A 19,056-nucleotide genomic window follows, 5' to 3' on the forward strand; every position below is an offset into this window, starting at 1 on the left:
GAGCAGGGAGAGAGACAGACAGATAGAAACTTAGACACACAAAAAGACAAAGACAAAGCTAGAGATAGATGGACAGACAGAAGAGAAGAAGAAAAAGAGGAGACTTCTCTTTCTCTTCAAATCTTTGATTTTAATTGAAGTAAAATCTGAACTAAATATGCCATAATATTCTCCATCACTCAACTTAGTAAACCATCCTGTTTGAAAGTCATTTTTTTGAGAATTAGGGCTTTTGAACATGAATATAAGTAACTGAAGTATTGGGAAGAGAAGGAAGGTTATTGTGCCCATATATAATAAATACAACATTGTAAATAAAAAGAACGATATTTTGGTATCACTGTCAATTAATCTCCCAGGCAACAACAGTAGTAACATAAACCAGAGAAAAGAAATTCAGGAGAGATCACAGGAATAAATGAGGCAATTTTGTCACTACCAAATTAAAGTTAATGTGTATACCTTTTGTTTTTACCAGTCTATAAAAAAGGGAAATTATATTTATGATTACATTTACAATTTTTGTAGTTTGCAAAGAAAAAAAATCTTTCACACAGGCAAAAAAATTCCAAAAACAAAACTGTTTCTAACTATGCAAATTAAGGCTCATCAGTGCCCTCTGAATTTCCTTTTCAAACATAAGGTACCTAAAGGATAAAACTAAACTCAAGCAACTCTTACCAATGATGTTCCAAAGTAAAATTTCCCACAACCATAGTTCATAGGAATGGGAATGGGGGAAATGGTTTGAATCTGTATGTCCCCACTTTAATGAACTATTCTGCATCTGCATTGGCTTCGCACTACTATCAAGGAACCATAAAGGATGTAAGCATTTGTCTGGAGGATGAGTGCTGAAGGCTCACCATCTGGGACCTACAATGTCCATCAGTCCTGGACCAGTGAAACCTCAGGGGGTTGTACTAATTACTATGCATGATGACAGGAACCTTAATTGTTTTCCATGGCTAGTTTAAATGTCTGAGCTGCCTATTTCCAGGCTTCTACATCTCTACCTCATTGCTGCTTCTTTGCTTGCTGGTCAGTTTGATTCCATACAGACTAGCAATGGTCATAATCTTTTCCCAAATGCTAGTGTCCTCTTTTTCAAACACACATATTCAGTGGTAATCTCCCTTCATTAGATTTCCTAGTCTGCAAGCAAATATATTTGCAATTGCCCCTTATTGGATGCACTCCATCATTGGCTGAGTCCAGTATTTTTTTATTAGATAGTCAGATTTTTTTTTCCAAACACCATCTTCTCAACATAAATCATCTTCCAAGAAAAGAAATGTTGTTGTTATTTTAGAAGACAGCCTTCACATTATTTTGGCTACATAAAATATAGCACATCTGAGAATTGTTCTTATAAAAACATTGGCCACAAGCTCTGTTTGTCACTACCAAATTCATTTTGATGGTGTTTAAATGGATTGTATTCTTTAAGGTAATTTTCCTAAAGTACACATCAGACCATGTCACCCTGCTAGTGACTTCCTATCACCTCCACCATAAAATATAAAATCCTATGTTTATCTTTTCATATCTTTTATTAGCTTTCATTATCTTTTAATAGCTTGTCCCCTCTCCACATTTCTAGTTTTCTTATACTTTATATCCCTCCACATATTATTTGATCTAGTGACATTGGTTTCTTTGTTGTTTCTTAGATGAGACACTTCACCTCTTGACTCCAGACATTTTCATTGTCAGTTTTCCCATGTGTGTAATGTGCTCACTCCTCATTTCTGCTTCCTGTCTTCCCTGGCTTCCTTCAAGTCTAGCTGAAATATCATTTTCTGTGGAAATCCCCCTTCATGCTAGAAATTTCCTTCTGTTGATCATTTCCTATTTATCCTGTATATAGTTTCTTTGCATGTAGTTTTTCACATGTCTTCCCCAATAGAGCAAGGAGTATCTTGTGTCTTTCTGTTTACTCCCAGAACTTAGTGTAATGCCTGGCACATAATAGGTACTTAATAAATGTACATCAACTGACTGATACACATAGACACATATAATTGAGACCATGGATTTTATTATTGTCCCTTTGGGAATACTGTGTCTTGTGAGTATTGATTTTTTTATTGATGTTCATCTTATATAGTTTAGAATAAAAATTATATAATATTTAGGAGTATTCCATACCTTTTATCATTCCCCTGATCCATCAATGTATTAACTGGACTAAAAATGGAAGGGAAAGAAAAGTCCAGATAATCTATACTAGTTTTTTGTTTCCTAAATGTGCCTTTCTTTTTTTAATTGTTTCACTTCAATGATGGTAGGAATGAAAATAGTTTTGTTTGCCTGTGAGGTCTTGAATGTATTGCACAGACTGTCTTAATTCCTATAAACACTTTCTAAGTTCCTTCTGATAGTGTTTCCCCCCACTAGAATCATTGTGATGCTATGGTACTACATTCTAATGGTAGTTTGAGACTACAATAATAAGGCTCTAAGTGTCACTGAGTTTCAGTGTCTGGAGTCAATCAAATTTTTGCCGCCTTTCTTTGCAATAGCTGACCTTGCCCACACTCATCAACAACTACTTGTTAATACAGACATCTAGGCTCTCATCATACATTGGGAGATATTCTGGGTTAAACGCTTCCTTTGTTCTTAGTATTTTCCTAGTAGAGAGGCAGCTTCCTAGGATTTCAAGCATGTCACTGTATTTCAAGCACACTGCCATACTTCCATGATAGCTTAAACATGGTATCAATAGAGTAAGATTTGAGGAAGTCCATGTTGTTCTGATATGTCAAGTATCTAAGTGGAAATAAAACCTATGTGAAATTAAAACTTTGTATCACCTTTTTGGAAGAATGCTGATAATATCCACCTTGCTTTATCCTCAGGTTAACCTACTTGCAATTCAGATGAGCCTGCTCTAAAAATAGTATAAGGATTTATTGAGATTATGCAATATTCTGCTACATTTTCTTACTCAAAAGGCAACTATTCTTGAACCTCTATCATTTGTTAGAAAGTAACATTGAATTTAAAAACATATCTATTTTCTGTAATGCCTTTATTGCCTTTTGAGTATATTAATAACTTGTGGCAAGCACAAATTGCTTCATTTCATTGATATTTGACCTGATTGTCTTATTGGTAAAAATCATTAAGACCCTCTACATTGATGTCTTAGTTTTTATAATTTATTTATTTTATAAGCTTTTGTAGGTCTTTTAAAATATTATTTAGTCTCTTAAATGTGTCCTCAAATATACAGTGCCTTGTATGTAGTAGGTATATAATAAAAAATGTTTATTGAATTGAACTGCTTCTTGCTTATGATTATGTCCTTGACACAAATATGGAAGAATAATATTAAAATAATATAAAACAGGGGCAGCTAGGTGGCACACTGGATAGAGCACCAGCCCTGAAGTCAGGAAGACTTGAGTTCAAATCTGGCTTTAGACACTTAAATGTCTAGCTGTGTGACCCTGGGCAAGTCACTTAACCCCAATTGCCTCAGCAAAATAATAATATAAAACAAAATGGAAATAATGTGGAGTATATAGAAATGAGGATGCCCTGAGTCATCTACCATTCTAGATCCAAGATGACATTGTGCCAAATTTTGATGTTAAATAACCTTGTGGATCTGCTTCTTTAGGCCACTCTAATTAGATCATTTGTTGTATTGGGATACTAGGTTGTTTCATGCATGAACTGTATTTATATGGGCCATCTAGAGGGGAAATACCTTAAGGAATTCGATCCATTTAAAAGCCATTAACATGAATCATCCTCCAAGAAAAGAAATATTGTTTTTATTTTAGAAGACAGCCTTCCCATTATCTAGGCTACATAAAATGCAGCACATCTGGGAATTGTTCTTATGAAAACATTGGCCACAAGCTCTATGTTTGATATCTTGGAATTTATTCAGATATTTAAAAGTTTGAAAAGAAGTGTAGCACATACCAGACTATTTGGCATAACTCACAAATGGCACCTAATTTGCTCTGGGAAATCACCAAGAAACTTTGGTCATGATTCCATGTTGATTTTCTAGGATTGTTCCAGGAGTAGAACTTGATGATGACAATTTATACTTAAAATGTGCTTTGGGATTATATTTATGACTTTATTTGCTCCTTACAATAACCTTGTGAGATGGATAGTACAATCACTATTATAACCTTTTTGTAGATTGGGAAACTGAAGCTCAAGGATATCAAATGGTTTTCCCAAGATAACTAATAGATTACCGAGCCCAGACTTGATTCTGAGTTTTATGCCTCCAAATTAAGCATTCTTTCCAATGACTGTGGTCAGCTTTTCAAAATGACTCAATTTATTCTTAGTTTTATCACAACCTTTGCTGCAACAGTTGGCTCATTGCCAGTTGTTTTCAGGGCAGTAAGAGATGCCATTGTTCCCAACAAAATATTTGTATTTAAGGGCTTCCTTCTCTAAACATGATAGCATTTTATGTCTTTACCATAGAAAGTTGGAAGGAACCTCTCCAAATTTTACCATTGAAGAAATTGAGGGGAAGTTAAATGAACCTCAGATTATTTTTTGAATCATAATTACTTGTTTGCTTCTATTTACTTCCTTACTAAAAATTGTTAGCTTGGTGTTGGGAAAATACAAACAGCACTTGTCATGCATTTTTAAGCACCTTTGAGATAGTAGTGATAGAAACTAAAGTTCAACCTTCATATAGTAAAGATTGATACTGGCATAGGTTAACCCCCATAAAGAAATTCCCCCTGACAATGTAGGTTAGCATCTCTTTCTCAACCTAGAGAGGTTGCCTAAAGCAATGAGAAGTAAAATGAATTGTCTAGGTTAAGGTAGCCTTGATATATCCAAGATGGGATGTAATCCCAGGTCTTCCTGTTTCTGAAATCAACTATAGACTCTGTGCCATGCTTCCCTTCTTCATATAGTTGGCATTGCATAATTACTTGTCAAATAAATGAATTAATCCATGTTAAGTTTAAGGAATTTGCATACAGGTATAGTCATCTGAGTTGTCTCTATGGCGCTTACTTGTTGGACGTTAAAGTGTGTTGTGTAATACTAATAATGTTTTGAAACAATTTTTAGCGGAGGTTGGCCATCGAGATCAGATCCTTTGTTGAAATATCATTCCTTTTTCAGCAACAGGAATGAATTCTAAGGAATTATTAATTTTAAGCTTTACCTTAGTTGCTACCATCTAGAGAACTTATCTGAGAACTTAGAAGACAAACAAGAATGTATTTTGTTTTTTTGCTTCTCCACCTCTACCTATTCTCCCATTTTAAGCTATAAGATTGCTTTTTGGTTTCAGCATAAGATTAAGCTACAAAAATATTTTTTCCCTGGTCCTTGAAAACAGAAGAGCTAATCCTTTCCTTCAGTGCCATCTTAGGTTGATTTTTCTGACTATTCTTTTTGAGAACATCGAGTAAAAGAACAAATAATTCTTCTTTGGCCATCTCAAGTATAGAAATGATGAAGTGGAAAGATTCTTGAATTTGAAGTCAGAGGTACTAGATTGAAATCTTGGCTCTGCTATTTATTGCCTACGATTCTGTACTAGTTTTGTGTTTCTGGGACTTTTTTTATCTGTAAAATGAGATTGTTGAACTGGATGATCTCAAGATTTACAAACTTAAAATGCATGAACCAGGCATTTCTAGTCCTATACTGTTAAGATTTTTAGCTACAGATAGCCTTTGTTTCTTCTCTTTGAAAACTCTCTATTCATATCTTTAGACTTCTCAATTGGGGAGTGGCTCTTATAAATTTAAATCTATTCCATACATATCTTGGAAATGACAACTTTGTCAGAGAAAATTACAAAGATTTTACCCAACCTATTATTATTTCTCTTTTAGTCTTAGTTTCACTAAATGCATTTGAGAGGAAAAAAAAAAACAAACACTCCATCTAACAGCAAAAACAACAAGAAAAACCACTCAGAATTGGAAATTAAAACAATGAAATATAAGTTTGGTAGAGATTTTAAAAAACAAGGAAAATGGCAAATGTTGGAGGGCTTCAGGAAAACAGGCACTGTTGATGACCCTATGACAGTACATAAACATTCTAGAAAATAATTATACACAAAATGTTACAAGACAGATTATGCTTTTTCCTCTAGCTAAATCATTGCTTAGGTCTGTAATAAAAATAGATTAAAGAGGGAAAGGTCCTAGACATACAAAAATATTTTTAGCAGATCTTTTTGTAGCGGCAAAAAGAGAACAACCACCATCAAACTTAGAAGCTGAGTGCATGCCCATCAATTGGGAAATGACTGAGCAAATTGTGATATGTGAATGTGATGGAATCCTGTAGGAAATGTAGCTCAGGAAATGAGCAAATAGGTGATTTCAAAGAGATATGGAAAGACTTACATGAACTGGTGCAGAATAACAATTTATATTAGAACATCATTAAAAAAATGAATAATTTTGAAGACTGGTATAAACTAATGAAGAATAAGATGAGTAGGAGAACAATTTATATAATAAAATGACATTGTAAAGATGAGCATTTTTAAAAAAAAAACTATAAAAACTATGATCGGTACAATGATAATCCATAATTTCAAAGGATTTATAATAAATATGCTAATTCCCTTTTGACAGAGAAGATTAAAGGTACAGTGTAGGTATGTGTGTGTGTATGGGTGTGTGTGTGTGTGTGTGTGTGTGTGTGTGTGTGTGTGTGTGTGTGTATGTATATAATGTTTTAAGCATAGCCAATAAGGGAATTTGTTTTGTTTGACTGTACTCGTTTATTGCAGGCAATTTGGTTTTATTTATTTTCCTTTTCCCCAGTGTGGTATAAGGTTAGTGGAAGACAAAATAAGTTTCTGTTCATCAAAAAATACAACCTTAATTATGGAAAAAATAAGTATCACCTTAGAGAGAAAAAAGGGTTATGTACTCCAGGCAATGCTTTGGTGTAATGTTCTTATTTACTTTCCTTCTGAGTTCCTTTTAGCATTAAAACATTTCTAGTATGTACTGTAATGATTTATGATGTAAAATTTATCTAGATTAGATTTTGCAGCAATCAAGAAATGATGAGAAGATCTGCTTGTTTCTTGCCTTTTTACTGTTAAGTAATGCAGTTTATGTGTCAAAAGTAGGAAGAGGAAGAGAAACCCCAGATTGGATGAAAAGGCCTCAGGTTCAGAAAAATGCATAGAAATGAGTCTGACCATATGCATAGGAGAGAAGGTTCTAACAAGAAGTCAAGAAAAGCTGATTAAAAAAGGATGGAAAGATTGAGTTTTAACTTCATAGAAGGGACAGATAAATTCTAAAAAATAGAAAAAAAAAAAAAAGGAACAGAAGGGATGTTATTCCAAAATGTAGAGTGGGTTGTGGGAATCTTTCAGCACATTTCAAGATATGAGAGGACAACTGGCATTTGAATGTTACTGTGGAGTTTGTGAGAGCAGTATTCATTTGAGTTATTTAAAGATGAAGAATGATGTTAAATAATTTATTTGAATGAGGGAACAGTAGACTTGCAGTGTTTGGCCACTGATAGAATCTGGAAGTGATTTCTATGTTCCCATTCAGTAGACATTTGAAATGTGATATATTTAGTAATTATGTATCCGCTACAGTAATAGTCTTTCCCAGATGTACTCTCAATCTACAACAGATTTACTAGCAGTCTAATAGGTTGTTGCTTTACAGAGAACAAAATGCTACCATTAAAGGGGAAAAAAAGTTTTCTTAAAACATTAATGTTGATCATCAACACAACCAATAAGGAAAGACATCTTGTTATAGAGGACTAAAGGCCGGGTTTGAAAGCAGGAAGTCCTGGATTCACATCTTGTTTCTGTTATTTATTGATCATGAGACCAAAAATTAAATCTCTGAACATTTTAGTGCCTAAAACAGCTCTTAACGAAACAAATTGTTGATCTAGATTGGTGGCTGGAATTTCCATAGTAGGAGTGTCCCACATTAACAAAATTTTTAGGCCAGACTAAAGAAAAGTTAAACTAAACACATACATATATACACCCATACATGCACATACTTGCACGCACACACACACACACACACACACACAACCAACTTAGTAATAATTTATGTGTAAATTACTTCAATAGAGTATCACACTTTTCCAGTGACTTCTACATCTCTTTTTGAATTTTTCAAGCCATTTATTTTTCTTCTTATATAGTCCTATTTAATGTATATATTGTTGCAATCTTATTCCTCCACATTGTATTCTTTCAAAAAAATTTTCCAGCTTTCTTTTGTACTCTTCTTTCTTGTTGATCTTTATTGCATTGTAGTATTTCATTTCCTTAATGTATTCCATTTATTTAACCATTCTTCTATATTTGAACATTTATTTTTCTTTTTTCAATTTCATATAATGCTGCTATAAAAATCTTTAAACAGAGATAATTTTGAGGGTTGTTTTTATAATAAAAATTTCTATATTTTTCATATTTTCAAAATATTCCCTAATGTCAATTATTAAGTCAGAACAATATCTTAAATGAAGCCTATTGAATATGAATTGTTGATTAAATTTCTTTTTTGTTGGAGAAGGACCTGAAGTGTAATTTGTCCATAAAACTTGAGACATAGACAAGATTCAGAAGAGAGTGATGAAAAAATAATCATGCTTGAAAAATGAAACCCAAGAAGATACAGATGTTATAATAGTAACTGTTTCATATTGACAAGAAAGGCTGTTGCCCTCTAGAATGGTCAAACTGTTCTGAAATCCAAAAAAAAATTAGATTTCAAATAAGTTCAGCTAGCAACAAGAGCTCCCTGAGTTTGACCTGAGCAGAGCTATTAATAGGGTTGGGATAGCTGGGTCTTGGACATATACATTTAGAGGGAGCTAACAATCGTTATACTCTTTCAGCAGCAGATTAGTTATAGAATATAGTGTATATATATTCTCTGTTTCTTTGTGTGTGTGTGTGTGTGTGTGTGTATTTACATCTGTTTTCCTGTCTACCTATCTATCCATCTCTCTATATGTATATGTGTGTATATTTATATCTGTCTACCTATCCATCTCTCTATATACATATATGTGTGTATATCTACCTACCTACTTATCTATCTGTCCATCTCTCTATATCTATCTATATATATGTGTGTGTATATTTATATCTCTTTACTTATCTACTTATCTATATATCCATCTCTCTCACTATACATATGTGTATGTGTATTTATCTGTTTACCTAAGTACCTACTTATCTATTCTCTTTGAATGTGTATCTATATATGTATATGTGTATTTTTATCTATCAACTTATCTACCTACTTATCTATCTATCCATCTTTCTCTTTCTCTCTGTCTCTATATATGAATATATGTATATTCTTGAGTATTACACCTTCAATGAGCTTCACCTTGCCCCCAATGGGAAAATGTTATCATTTCAGGGCTTCATCATTGGTGACTGGTGTCATAATACTTCCTTATCTTCACTTCCAAATAAATTTATCTTTAAAACTTGATTCAGGGAAGCTTTTTTGAGATGTTTGACCTGTGTAGGAAAACTGCTCACTCTTCTTTTGTTCAGAAATGGTGTTCAGCATCAGAACTGAACAATCCTTTTGGATACATTCTTCTTCTGGGCCAGACCTATGATTCCAAATGATTTAATAATAATAAAAGTAGATATCCTTTTTTTACTAAACTTTTTACTATTATTATCTCATTTGTATCTTATCACAAACCTGGAAGGTAAGTGCTATCATTAGCCCCATTTTACAGATATGAAATGGAGGCAAATAGAGGTCAAGTGACTTGTTCAGCCTCATATAATTAAGTGTCTCAGGCCACATTCAAACTTGAGTTTTTCTAGCTCCTGGTCTAGTGCTCTGCCCAGTGATTCAGTAACCTTGCTGCCCAGTCAGTAACTTTGTAATGCTGGAGAAACTGAGGCAAGATAGAGATTAGAGAACTTTTAATATTTTATTTGAAAGGGAGAGATTGTGCTGGGGACATGCTGCCCCAGGGCTGATGTCCAAAGCATCCAGCAACCAGTGTGAGTTCTCAATGACCTATATATGCAGGTGGCTCAGCTACAAGGGTAGACTGAGGCAGGAGTGAAGTCAGAGGACTGAGAGCTGAATGGGCTATCAATCTGGTTCTGACAGGGTGAGGAAAGGCACCGGACATTCTGATAAGTTGGGATAAAGAACAACAGTGACAGAATGGGGGGAGGCACCAGAACATTCTGATAAGTAGGGAAGGACTAGGGTCATGATGTCATGATTTCTATGATAGAAGGTTTTTCCTCCTGATCTGGATCATGATGATTAGGAAGGGAAGTTGCAGGATTGAGCAGAACAATTAGGGACAGAGGCAGAACAATTCAGGAAACTGAGGCAGGACAATTTAGGGAAACTGAGTCAGGACAATAAAAGGGAACTGTGGCACAACTTCTCAAGGCAATTTGTAATTGTCATAGAGAGGTTCATAACACTGTGACATCCAGTAACAGAGAGACAGAGCTTGAAAGTAGGTCTCTAAATTTCAAAGTCCCTGACTGTCCACTATATCACACTGACTCTGCTTCTTAGAATTTTTTCTCCCCTCTTATTTGTCCCTTAATAAGAGACAGTAAGGTCACTGGTAGGAAAAAAAGAAGGGCTGAATGTGGAGCATGTGTAACACCTGAGTTAAAACCCTTGGATGTTTTGGGGCAATGACTTCACTGAACTGCTGCTTCCTGCTGTGTAAAATGAAAGGTTTGGATTCAGTGAGCTCTGGGATCCCTTTCTAGCTCTCTGGAATCTCCCAGTCCAGTTTTCTCTGAGCTTCCTTTCCTAGGAATTCTAGGGTACAAGGATACTTTCATCCAGATGATGGATTTAGGCACTTCAGTGTTCTATTTTCATTGGCTCGCATCCTTGTTATTTTTTAACTAAATTATTTGGATTTTTAGGGAGCTAACATATTTATTTGTAGTGATAATTTGCATACTTAGATTTCTGTACTTCATGTTCTTATGGCATACTATCATGTAATAATCTTGTCACCCTATGGAACATGGGCATCAGACCATATTTACATGTCTCAATTATATCTACTTTCCCCCTGAAAATTTTAGCAATAAAACAGGGGTTCTCTATTCTAGAAAGGCAGATGAATGCACTGATTAATTGCTCAAGTTCCCCTCAGTATTAGTATTGTTTTTTTCATTGTAATTTCTTTGGGGAGCTTGGAATCAAGAAAATTTTAACTTCCTGAGTTCAAATGTAGCCTCAGACACTTACTAGCTGTGTGACACTGAGCAGGTCACTTAACCCTGTTTATTTCACTTTTCTCATCTGTAAAATGAGGTGGAAAAGGAAAGGAAATCACTCCATTGTTTCTACCAAGAAAACCCCAAAGGGATCACAAAGAGTTTGACTGAAACATTGGAACAATAATGATCACATATATCCATTAACTAGCAAAAAAAAAAACCTAGTAAAATTCACTAAATAGTGAAAAGAGGCAACTAGGGAGATTTAGTGCAGTGACTTCAGGAAGGCCCAGACTCACAAATTTTGTAGCTGTATGGTCCTGGGCTAGTCAGTTAACCTCTGCCTCAGTTTCCTTATATGTAAAATGGGATCAATAGCACCCATCTCTCAGGTTTTTGTGAGGACAAATTGAGATAATCCTTGTGAAGTATGAATCATAAAGTACTTTGTAAATTCTAGCTATATATTTCAAATCCAAGGGAAATCATTTTAACTCTAAGCATTAATTTCTTCATCTGTAAGAAATGAGGTGCATTGAACTAGATAATTTTAAAAATTTCTTTCAGAGTTAAATTCTATGATCTTTATCTCTCTGAATATCATCTTAAATTTTTTGCCCACATCCTAATTTTGGATTGCAGGCCAGGAATGGAACTTTCCTTAGTCAAGTTTTATCAAGAGGAAAATCAGAATGATTTTTGGGAATATTTCCATTTACAAACTTTTATTATTAAAAGACTTAATAAAGTCCATGAGCTTTTGATCAGTGAATGGTCTGTTAAAGACTGAAGGAAATGAGAAATTGTCTACTGAAGTGTCTGTTATTATTAGAAGTATTCTCATCACCAAACTCATCTCACATAATGCTATAAAAGTCTTATTTGATTTTTAGGGGGAATGATAGCCAAGAAAATATGCTGGATTTGGAGTTGGAGAGTTTGGGCTAGAATGCTTGCTCTTCTAATCTAATCTGATCTAATCTAAAATGACCTTGAGCCAGTAATTTAACTTTGCCAGATTTGAGGTTCCTCATTTGTAAAATGGGATGGGTCACGGTGGGGTTTCAGCTAGATGATCTCTCAGGACTAATCCTCCTTTAAATCTATGATCCTATAAAGTTTTAACTTACTTACACTAGGAAGGAGGAAAAGGTGCTTTAAGTCAGAGTTTACCAGAAATATTAGTTTGGGGTGTGTTTACTCAGAAAATAGCACAACAAAAATAATAGTAATACTTGACTCAATTCTTGAGATTTTTTTCTCCCCTCCCCCTCATATTATTTTTATTAGAAAAAACAATCTAGTTTTTTTCCGGTCAGTTTCACTTGACTATTACATTTTTACATGAAGATTGATAGTCCCAAGAATTGGTTTCCTTTTCATACTTTATCCAAAAGGTTGGTATTTATGTTCCATAAATAAATTTTTTTCTGAGATAAGTCAAGAAGCCTCTTTATTCTGGATCATTAAATCCTAGGATTAAAAGGGACCTTAAATATCATCTAGATTAGTATTTTTGAAGGAATAAAGTGGGTCTCACCTCTTCTATTACATCAAAGAAACTTCACTGACCCATAGAATGTTTTCTTTTTATTTTCTCTACTCATTCTTTTCTCTCTCCTCCTTTTAATAACATGAAAAAGTCTTGTTACTTGTGTCTGATAGTCTTTTCACAGGCAGTTCTTGAGCATCCACTATCTTCCAGGGACTGTGCTATACCTTGGAGAGACAAAGATAAGAATGGCATTCCTGCCCTCAAGCAGCATACATTCTATTGAGGGAGACATACAAATATGCACAAAATATAAGCTAAATTAGGTGACTGGTGGCAGAAAGGATACTTGATGTTGAAGGGAGAGTGTGGTTCAGGAAAGACCTCATATAGAAGGTGGCCTGTGATGTGAATCTTGAAGGAAACTAGAGAATCTGAGAGTAGGAGACAAGAAAGGAATGAAAGCATGAGATATATAGCCAGTACAAAAGCACAGAGCTTGGAAATGGAATGCTATATATGAAAAACAGTGATCAGAAAGTCATTTTCTAATCTCTTTTATTTTTTCCCCCACCCCTGCTTTCTTGCCTCCTCTTCTGTGTTGTCTTGCCCTATTATATTATAGGCTACTTGAGAGCAGGGACTTTTAAAAAAAATTAATTGTATTCCCATTATTTAGCATTATTCCTGACATGTAACAGGTACTTGATATGTTATTGGATTGAATTTTTATGGATTACCAATTCCCTAATTTGTCCCTGCTTATGATCTTTCCACTATCTTTGCCAAGAAAACCCCAAATGGGGCCCCAAATGAAGAATTGGATACAACTGAACTGATTAAACAACAAATATGGACAATTCTGTCATCTTTCTTCTGTCTCCTTTATCTTTTCTTTTTTTTTTCCTTGATCTTTACTTCTCTTACCAGTGTTCTCTCAGTGGTCATCTTGTAATGCTGGCGAAACTGAGGCAAGATAGAGATTAGAGAGTTATAATAATTTATTTGAAAGGGAGAAATTTACTGAGACCAAATGGATTCATGATGTTTTGGTCCCAGGGCTGAATGAGACTATCGTCTCCAAGAATCTAGCAGCAAATGTCGGATACAGGATTCTTTTATTGGTAACAAGAATGATGATATAATGGGGGAGGTATCTGGGATGGGGATGACCTAATGGGGGGAGGCACCTAAGATGACATAATGGAGGGAGGTACTGGAGAGGCTCCTGATATTCTAATGATGTCTAAAATGTAAGACCTTTATCCTATCAAACATTAAGAGGAGATGATTATAGCGTAAGGTCTAAGATATAAGACCTTTCCTATCAAACTTTAAGAGGGAATGGTTATAACTGAGTAGAACAATTAGGGAAACTGGGTCAGGACATTAAAAGGGAACTGTGGCACAACAATCTGGTCTAGCAAAAGCCCTAAGCCTTGGTTCAGTGTGGTGGCGCATGCTTGTAGTTTCTGCTACTGAGAGATATGGAGGGTGGCAGAACACATGGGCTTGGGAATTCTGAGCTACTGTAGGGCTTAACTGATCAGGGGTGAGCACCAATATAGGGATCCCCAGGTAGTCAAGGACCACTAGACTACCTAGGCTAATCTGACACAGGGAAGAAAAGTAGAGCAAGTTAGTTTCCTTTTGGGGCAATATTACAATAAGGTCATGAGTCCTAAGCACTTCCTAGTTAAGGAAATCTACTCTCAGGACAACAAACAAACTAAAAACAAAAACAGAACCCATGACAGCCTGAATTTACTGACAACTCTTGATTTGAAAGACTTACCCTGAAATTCATGGGTTAATCCTAATACTGATAATCTCTGAAAAGTGAAAATTCTGCAGTTTTAGGAATTAGGTCAGGTTCTGAACTATTATCTGATGCAAATGTGTGTGTGTGTGAAGGTGTAGTGGGGGATTCTTTCTTTCATTTATATAAGTTTGGAAACTACTTTGGGGAAAATGATTTTCTAGAAGTATAGTGAAAACTAATTGATATTTTTTTCCCAAAAGGGACTCATTTTATTTTCTTCTCTTGCAGAATTTTGTCCGTCATCACTGGGTACACAGAAGACGACAGGAGGGAAAATGTAAGCAGTGTGGGAAGGTAAGGGGTTCAGCTACCCCGTGCTCTTTGCACCAGGATTCCTTCTGGCGTAATCAAGTACTCTGGAATACATGCATATTGTCTCCTGTATTAAATAAGTAGTGTGTCCATTTTAACTGTGTCATGAAACTCCAAGTCCCTTTCCTGAGACAAGAGGCTTAAGATTGTAAACATTTACCCACATGTAGCCTGGAACTAGACTCACTTCATTACTTTCTTTCTATCGTCATTATACACTCATCTCTTACCAGCATTTTCTTTCTATATATTGTATTCCCCTGTCAGAATGTAAGTTTCCTGAAGGTATCCTCTGGTTGCTTTTATTTCTAGCCCTTAGCACAGTATTATAACACATAGTAAGCACATTATATTATAATTTCCATTCCATTTTTTTTTTTTTTCAGAGAGAACACATTTCTCAAACTGCTTTATTGAGGTTCAGTTTGTTCCCTAACATAGTCAGGGAATCCTAACCTCATTAGAGGATATTATTACATTTAAGAAGTGATAAATTGCCTTCTTTCTTTAAGCCTGGTGTTCTGTAGGAAAAATGACTTTTGGTGGTTAAATCCTACTAATGAGAACTGCTAGCCTGTAACATTTATTTGCTTAACAACTAATAGGTTGCTGAGCAACAATGCTTGTCGATGAAGGTCTTAAATGAATTGAATTGAAGGGAAATCCAGCCAGAAGTTCTGAATGCAGTGTTTTACTAGGATCTTATCCAGTGGCAATAATATAGTGTTTTGCTTACAACAGCTCTGTATGATACCTTTCTCCTTATGAGTTTCCAATGTGTGCTATGCACACTTCTTGTTTTTATTGAACCTATGGTGGTGCTAGGGGGTGGTGGTGGAGGAAGAGTCCAGAACCACTTGCAAAAGCATAGAAAGAAAGGTATGTAGTACCCCTAAACAAAATTGTTTCTTGGCATTTTCCTTTATTAGTGGATTGGTTGGGCAGGAGAAGAGACGCAGAACAGACTTTTTTTAAATGTTTTTGTTATTGGAGATTCATATTTTTTTAAAAAATAAAAATCTTTTGAGGATGCTGCAATAGTTAAGCCCATCAGTTGCTCACATTTTGGGGTCATTGCTAGCAACTCATTGGTGTGATTTCAGTCTTCAAGAGATTACAGGTCCTTCCTACTTTTCATCAAGTAGGAGTCTTGTACCCATTTACATTCTATCAAATCAACCCAAGAAAATCCATTCCTTGCAAAGAAAGAGGAATACATAGACTATACATCTTTTGTCTTTCATTATCACCTTAAGAAAGATCTACCTCTTCTTCTGGTTCTATCTGTCACTGTAATGTATTAGAGGACACCTTGAACAAAAGCTATTCTGAGTAAAATACTTCAGGCTGCTTAGGTCTGCCATGAAATTTCATTATCCTTTTGGTTCTTCATCATTTTAATTTTTTTAAGATCATGGTGATCAAGGAACCATAGCCAAAGAGTATCACCGGTGGGTATTATTGTTAAGTTACTGATTTTTTGTTGATATAGTTTAGGATCATTGAAAGCACCATACAATTTTCCAAAAGCATGAATATATCTTTTCCTTCTACTCAGCCTAGATAAAACTATTATTAATCTACAGAGATTGTTTGAAACAGATATATTAATGTACTAAATAACTCATTTATCTGTCCAACCTCATATTATAATCTGGGCAAAGTAATTTGTTTACTTTCTTTTTCCATTTATAAATAGTTATAACTTTTCTTTTTATAGGTTCAGTGCAATAAAATGAAGAGAGGGAAGAACAAAATGAGAGAAAGCAAAGATGAGACAGTGAGAGCTATGGAAAAAGAATAAAATCAAAAACAATAAAGAGTGGAGAGAATGGCATAGAGTGAGACACAAGTTAAAAAAGTAAAGAAAAATGAGAGAGGTAGAAGCAAAAAGGAGTAGGAAGTGACTTCAATGTCTTATTAGGTTATGAATAAGATTATACCCTAATCATTTTATCTGTAGGTTGAGTTTCCAATTGGCCAGTAATTGTTTTTTTAGTTTTAACAACTGGTGGTTATTTTCATTAAGGGTTTTTAAAGAGTTTTTATTTAGTAGTACTAGTTATAGTTCTTGAAGTTGCAATGAATATAACTTGGGATTTCCTGCCTTAAGTTGTTACCATGAAAATATGGTAGGCCAGATTGTAAGTTAGTCAGGTTATCTAGATTCTCTTGGTATCTGTGGTTTTGTTCTTGATCTTGAATGAACTTTTGAGAAACACTGAGAGCTCATAGGAGGAAAGAATGGATTTTTTTGTTTTTATTTTTATTATTATTATTTTGTTGTTGTTGTTGGCATTGCAGAAGCCAGCTTTGCTAGAAAGACTGACTTCCTCAGTGGCAAAGTCCTGGCAGAGAATAAAGGTCCTAGCAGAGAAATCCTGGCAGAGAAATAAAAAGGGGTTATTGCTGAGAAGAGAATGTCTTCACAGTGGGCAGGGGTTCTGGTAGGCAGCTGTGCCAAGGGGAGAGGTCCTTTGACATGGCATAATTCCTACTTTAGACCTCTGCAAATGATGAGTTTAAAATTGCCTTTTTTATAAGAGATTGATTGAATGAAATTCCTTCAATGTTGTCACTGCCCCCAGGCCTAGATTTCCAGTTGAATGAGACCACTTAAATTCCAGCTACTAGGAGTGATCCTGGACTAATTTTCAGTTCAATAGAGGGTACAGTTATTCAATAGAAATATCAGGTCCAGATTTCCAGCTAAATGAGACCACTTAACTTCGAGCTAAGTAGGGAGTGGTCCTGGGCTAATCTTAATGGAACCATTTAACTGCCCCAAAAGGTGAGAGTTTCTCAGAGTTCATCCCATGGCTTCCCTCCTCTCCCCCCTAAGTCAGAAAGGATACTTTCAGGCTTTCCCCCATCAAGACTACATTTGAGACTCTCCCAACAGAAGTGATGACCACTGGCTGTCACCTAAAAGAAAGGTATTAATAACTGAATTGGTATTACTCACTGACCCTAGGAACTGTGAGTTATTATGTTACTCTTTCTATTTTATATCTGATAATCACCTTCCAGTCAGTTTTTTCTTTTCCTACACTTCTTCTACATAAAGTAAGTGCCATGACTTTAACCAGTGGCCATCACCTAACAATTTACTCAGACAGATCTGCAGTGCTGAATGAGACTTTCTCCCAATTCTCCCTATAACCCTTGCCTAGTCACCCTAACATATCTACTATTCACTCCTCAGCTTCTCACAAGTTGGTTAAATCTAATTGCAAAGAAATGTATTAGGTGTTAACCACATAAAGAAAAAAAAAAAAAACAAATTAGCCCCTGCCTCAAAGATCTTACAATTTATAGGAGATAGAAGTGGAAGAGTAAGTATGCACAGATTAGCCCGTAAAACTTAAACAAAAACTAAATGCAAAGTTTCACAGTGGAATAAAAACATTAAAATGAGGATGGTAAGAAAGACATTGTTTAGTTGGTAGGACTTGACTTATACCTTTGAAGAATACTCTAGGAGGATTAACATTCTAGATATAGATTGTGTAAAGGAATAGAGAAAGGAAATATGTAATTATATATATATATATATAATATAATATAATAATGTATAATAAAGTAAGCTGGTGTTTTATTGTGAATGACTTTAAATTTCAAAATGAGGAACTTGGTTGTGATCCTAGAAATGAGTGAGAGAGACTGAAGTTTCTTGATGAAGACATGATCAGAATTGTGCTTTAGAATATCAATATAAATGTGGAGCTCTATTGATTATTCTATCTCACTTAAAATAAGTTACCTTTGTTAGGTAAGAACATTTCTTGATTGAATTGATCAATCATAACTCAGGGTAAAATAGGCTTGTACACCTCCTTGAATTAATCAAAGCCATTTCTTGAATACCTTCGTCATGTCTTAAGGAACTTTTATAAAAAAGAAAGAGTGATGTCAGAATCAGATAAAAATTCTGAGTTTGGCTATAGAGAAAAAGTGGGGACATACAGAACTGAAACAGAAAGATTTGGAAGCCCGTGGGCAACTAGCAAAAGAAGAAAGAGAAGAGAAGATTAAGTTGTATCAGAAAAGGAATATATTAAGCAAAGCCCCTAGTACTACAGGCATCTCAGAACAGATTACTCAGGCTGATAACCACCAAAGTACCCACTTACTCAATAGCTAAGGGAAGTCCCAAGGAAATGTTTGTTTTGCCCCCAATTTCCCATAGTAATAAAATCTGCAGTTTCA

At 34.9% G+C, this 19,056-nt stretch overlaps 1 protein-coding gene across 2 annotated transcripts in view; it reads left to right on the forward strand.

Moving 5' to 3' along the window:
* The window catches only part of DGKI (diacylglycerol kinase iota), a 565,471-nt gene that overhangs the window by 223,725 nt on the left and 322,690 nt on the right, over nucleotides 1–19,056 (forward strand). For both annotated transcript variants that reach the window (XM_051961507.1, XM_051961508.1), the window contains exon 6: nucleotides 14,764–14,829. In XM_051961507.1, the coding sequence (XP_051817467.1) occupies nucleotides 14,764–14,829 (66 nt within the window). The remainder of the gene's footprint in view (nucleotides 1–14,763; nucleotides 14,830–19,056) is intronic.

The sequence above is a fragment of the Antechinus flavipes genome, chromosome 5, assembly GCF_016432865.1.
Source record: "Antechinus flavipes isolate AdamAnt ecotype Samford, QLD, Australia chromosome 5, AdamAnt_v2, whole genome shotgun sequence".
NCBI classification, from domain to species: Eukaryota; Metazoa; Chordata; class Mammalia; order Dasyuromorphia; family Dasyuridae; genus Antechinus; species Antechinus flavipes.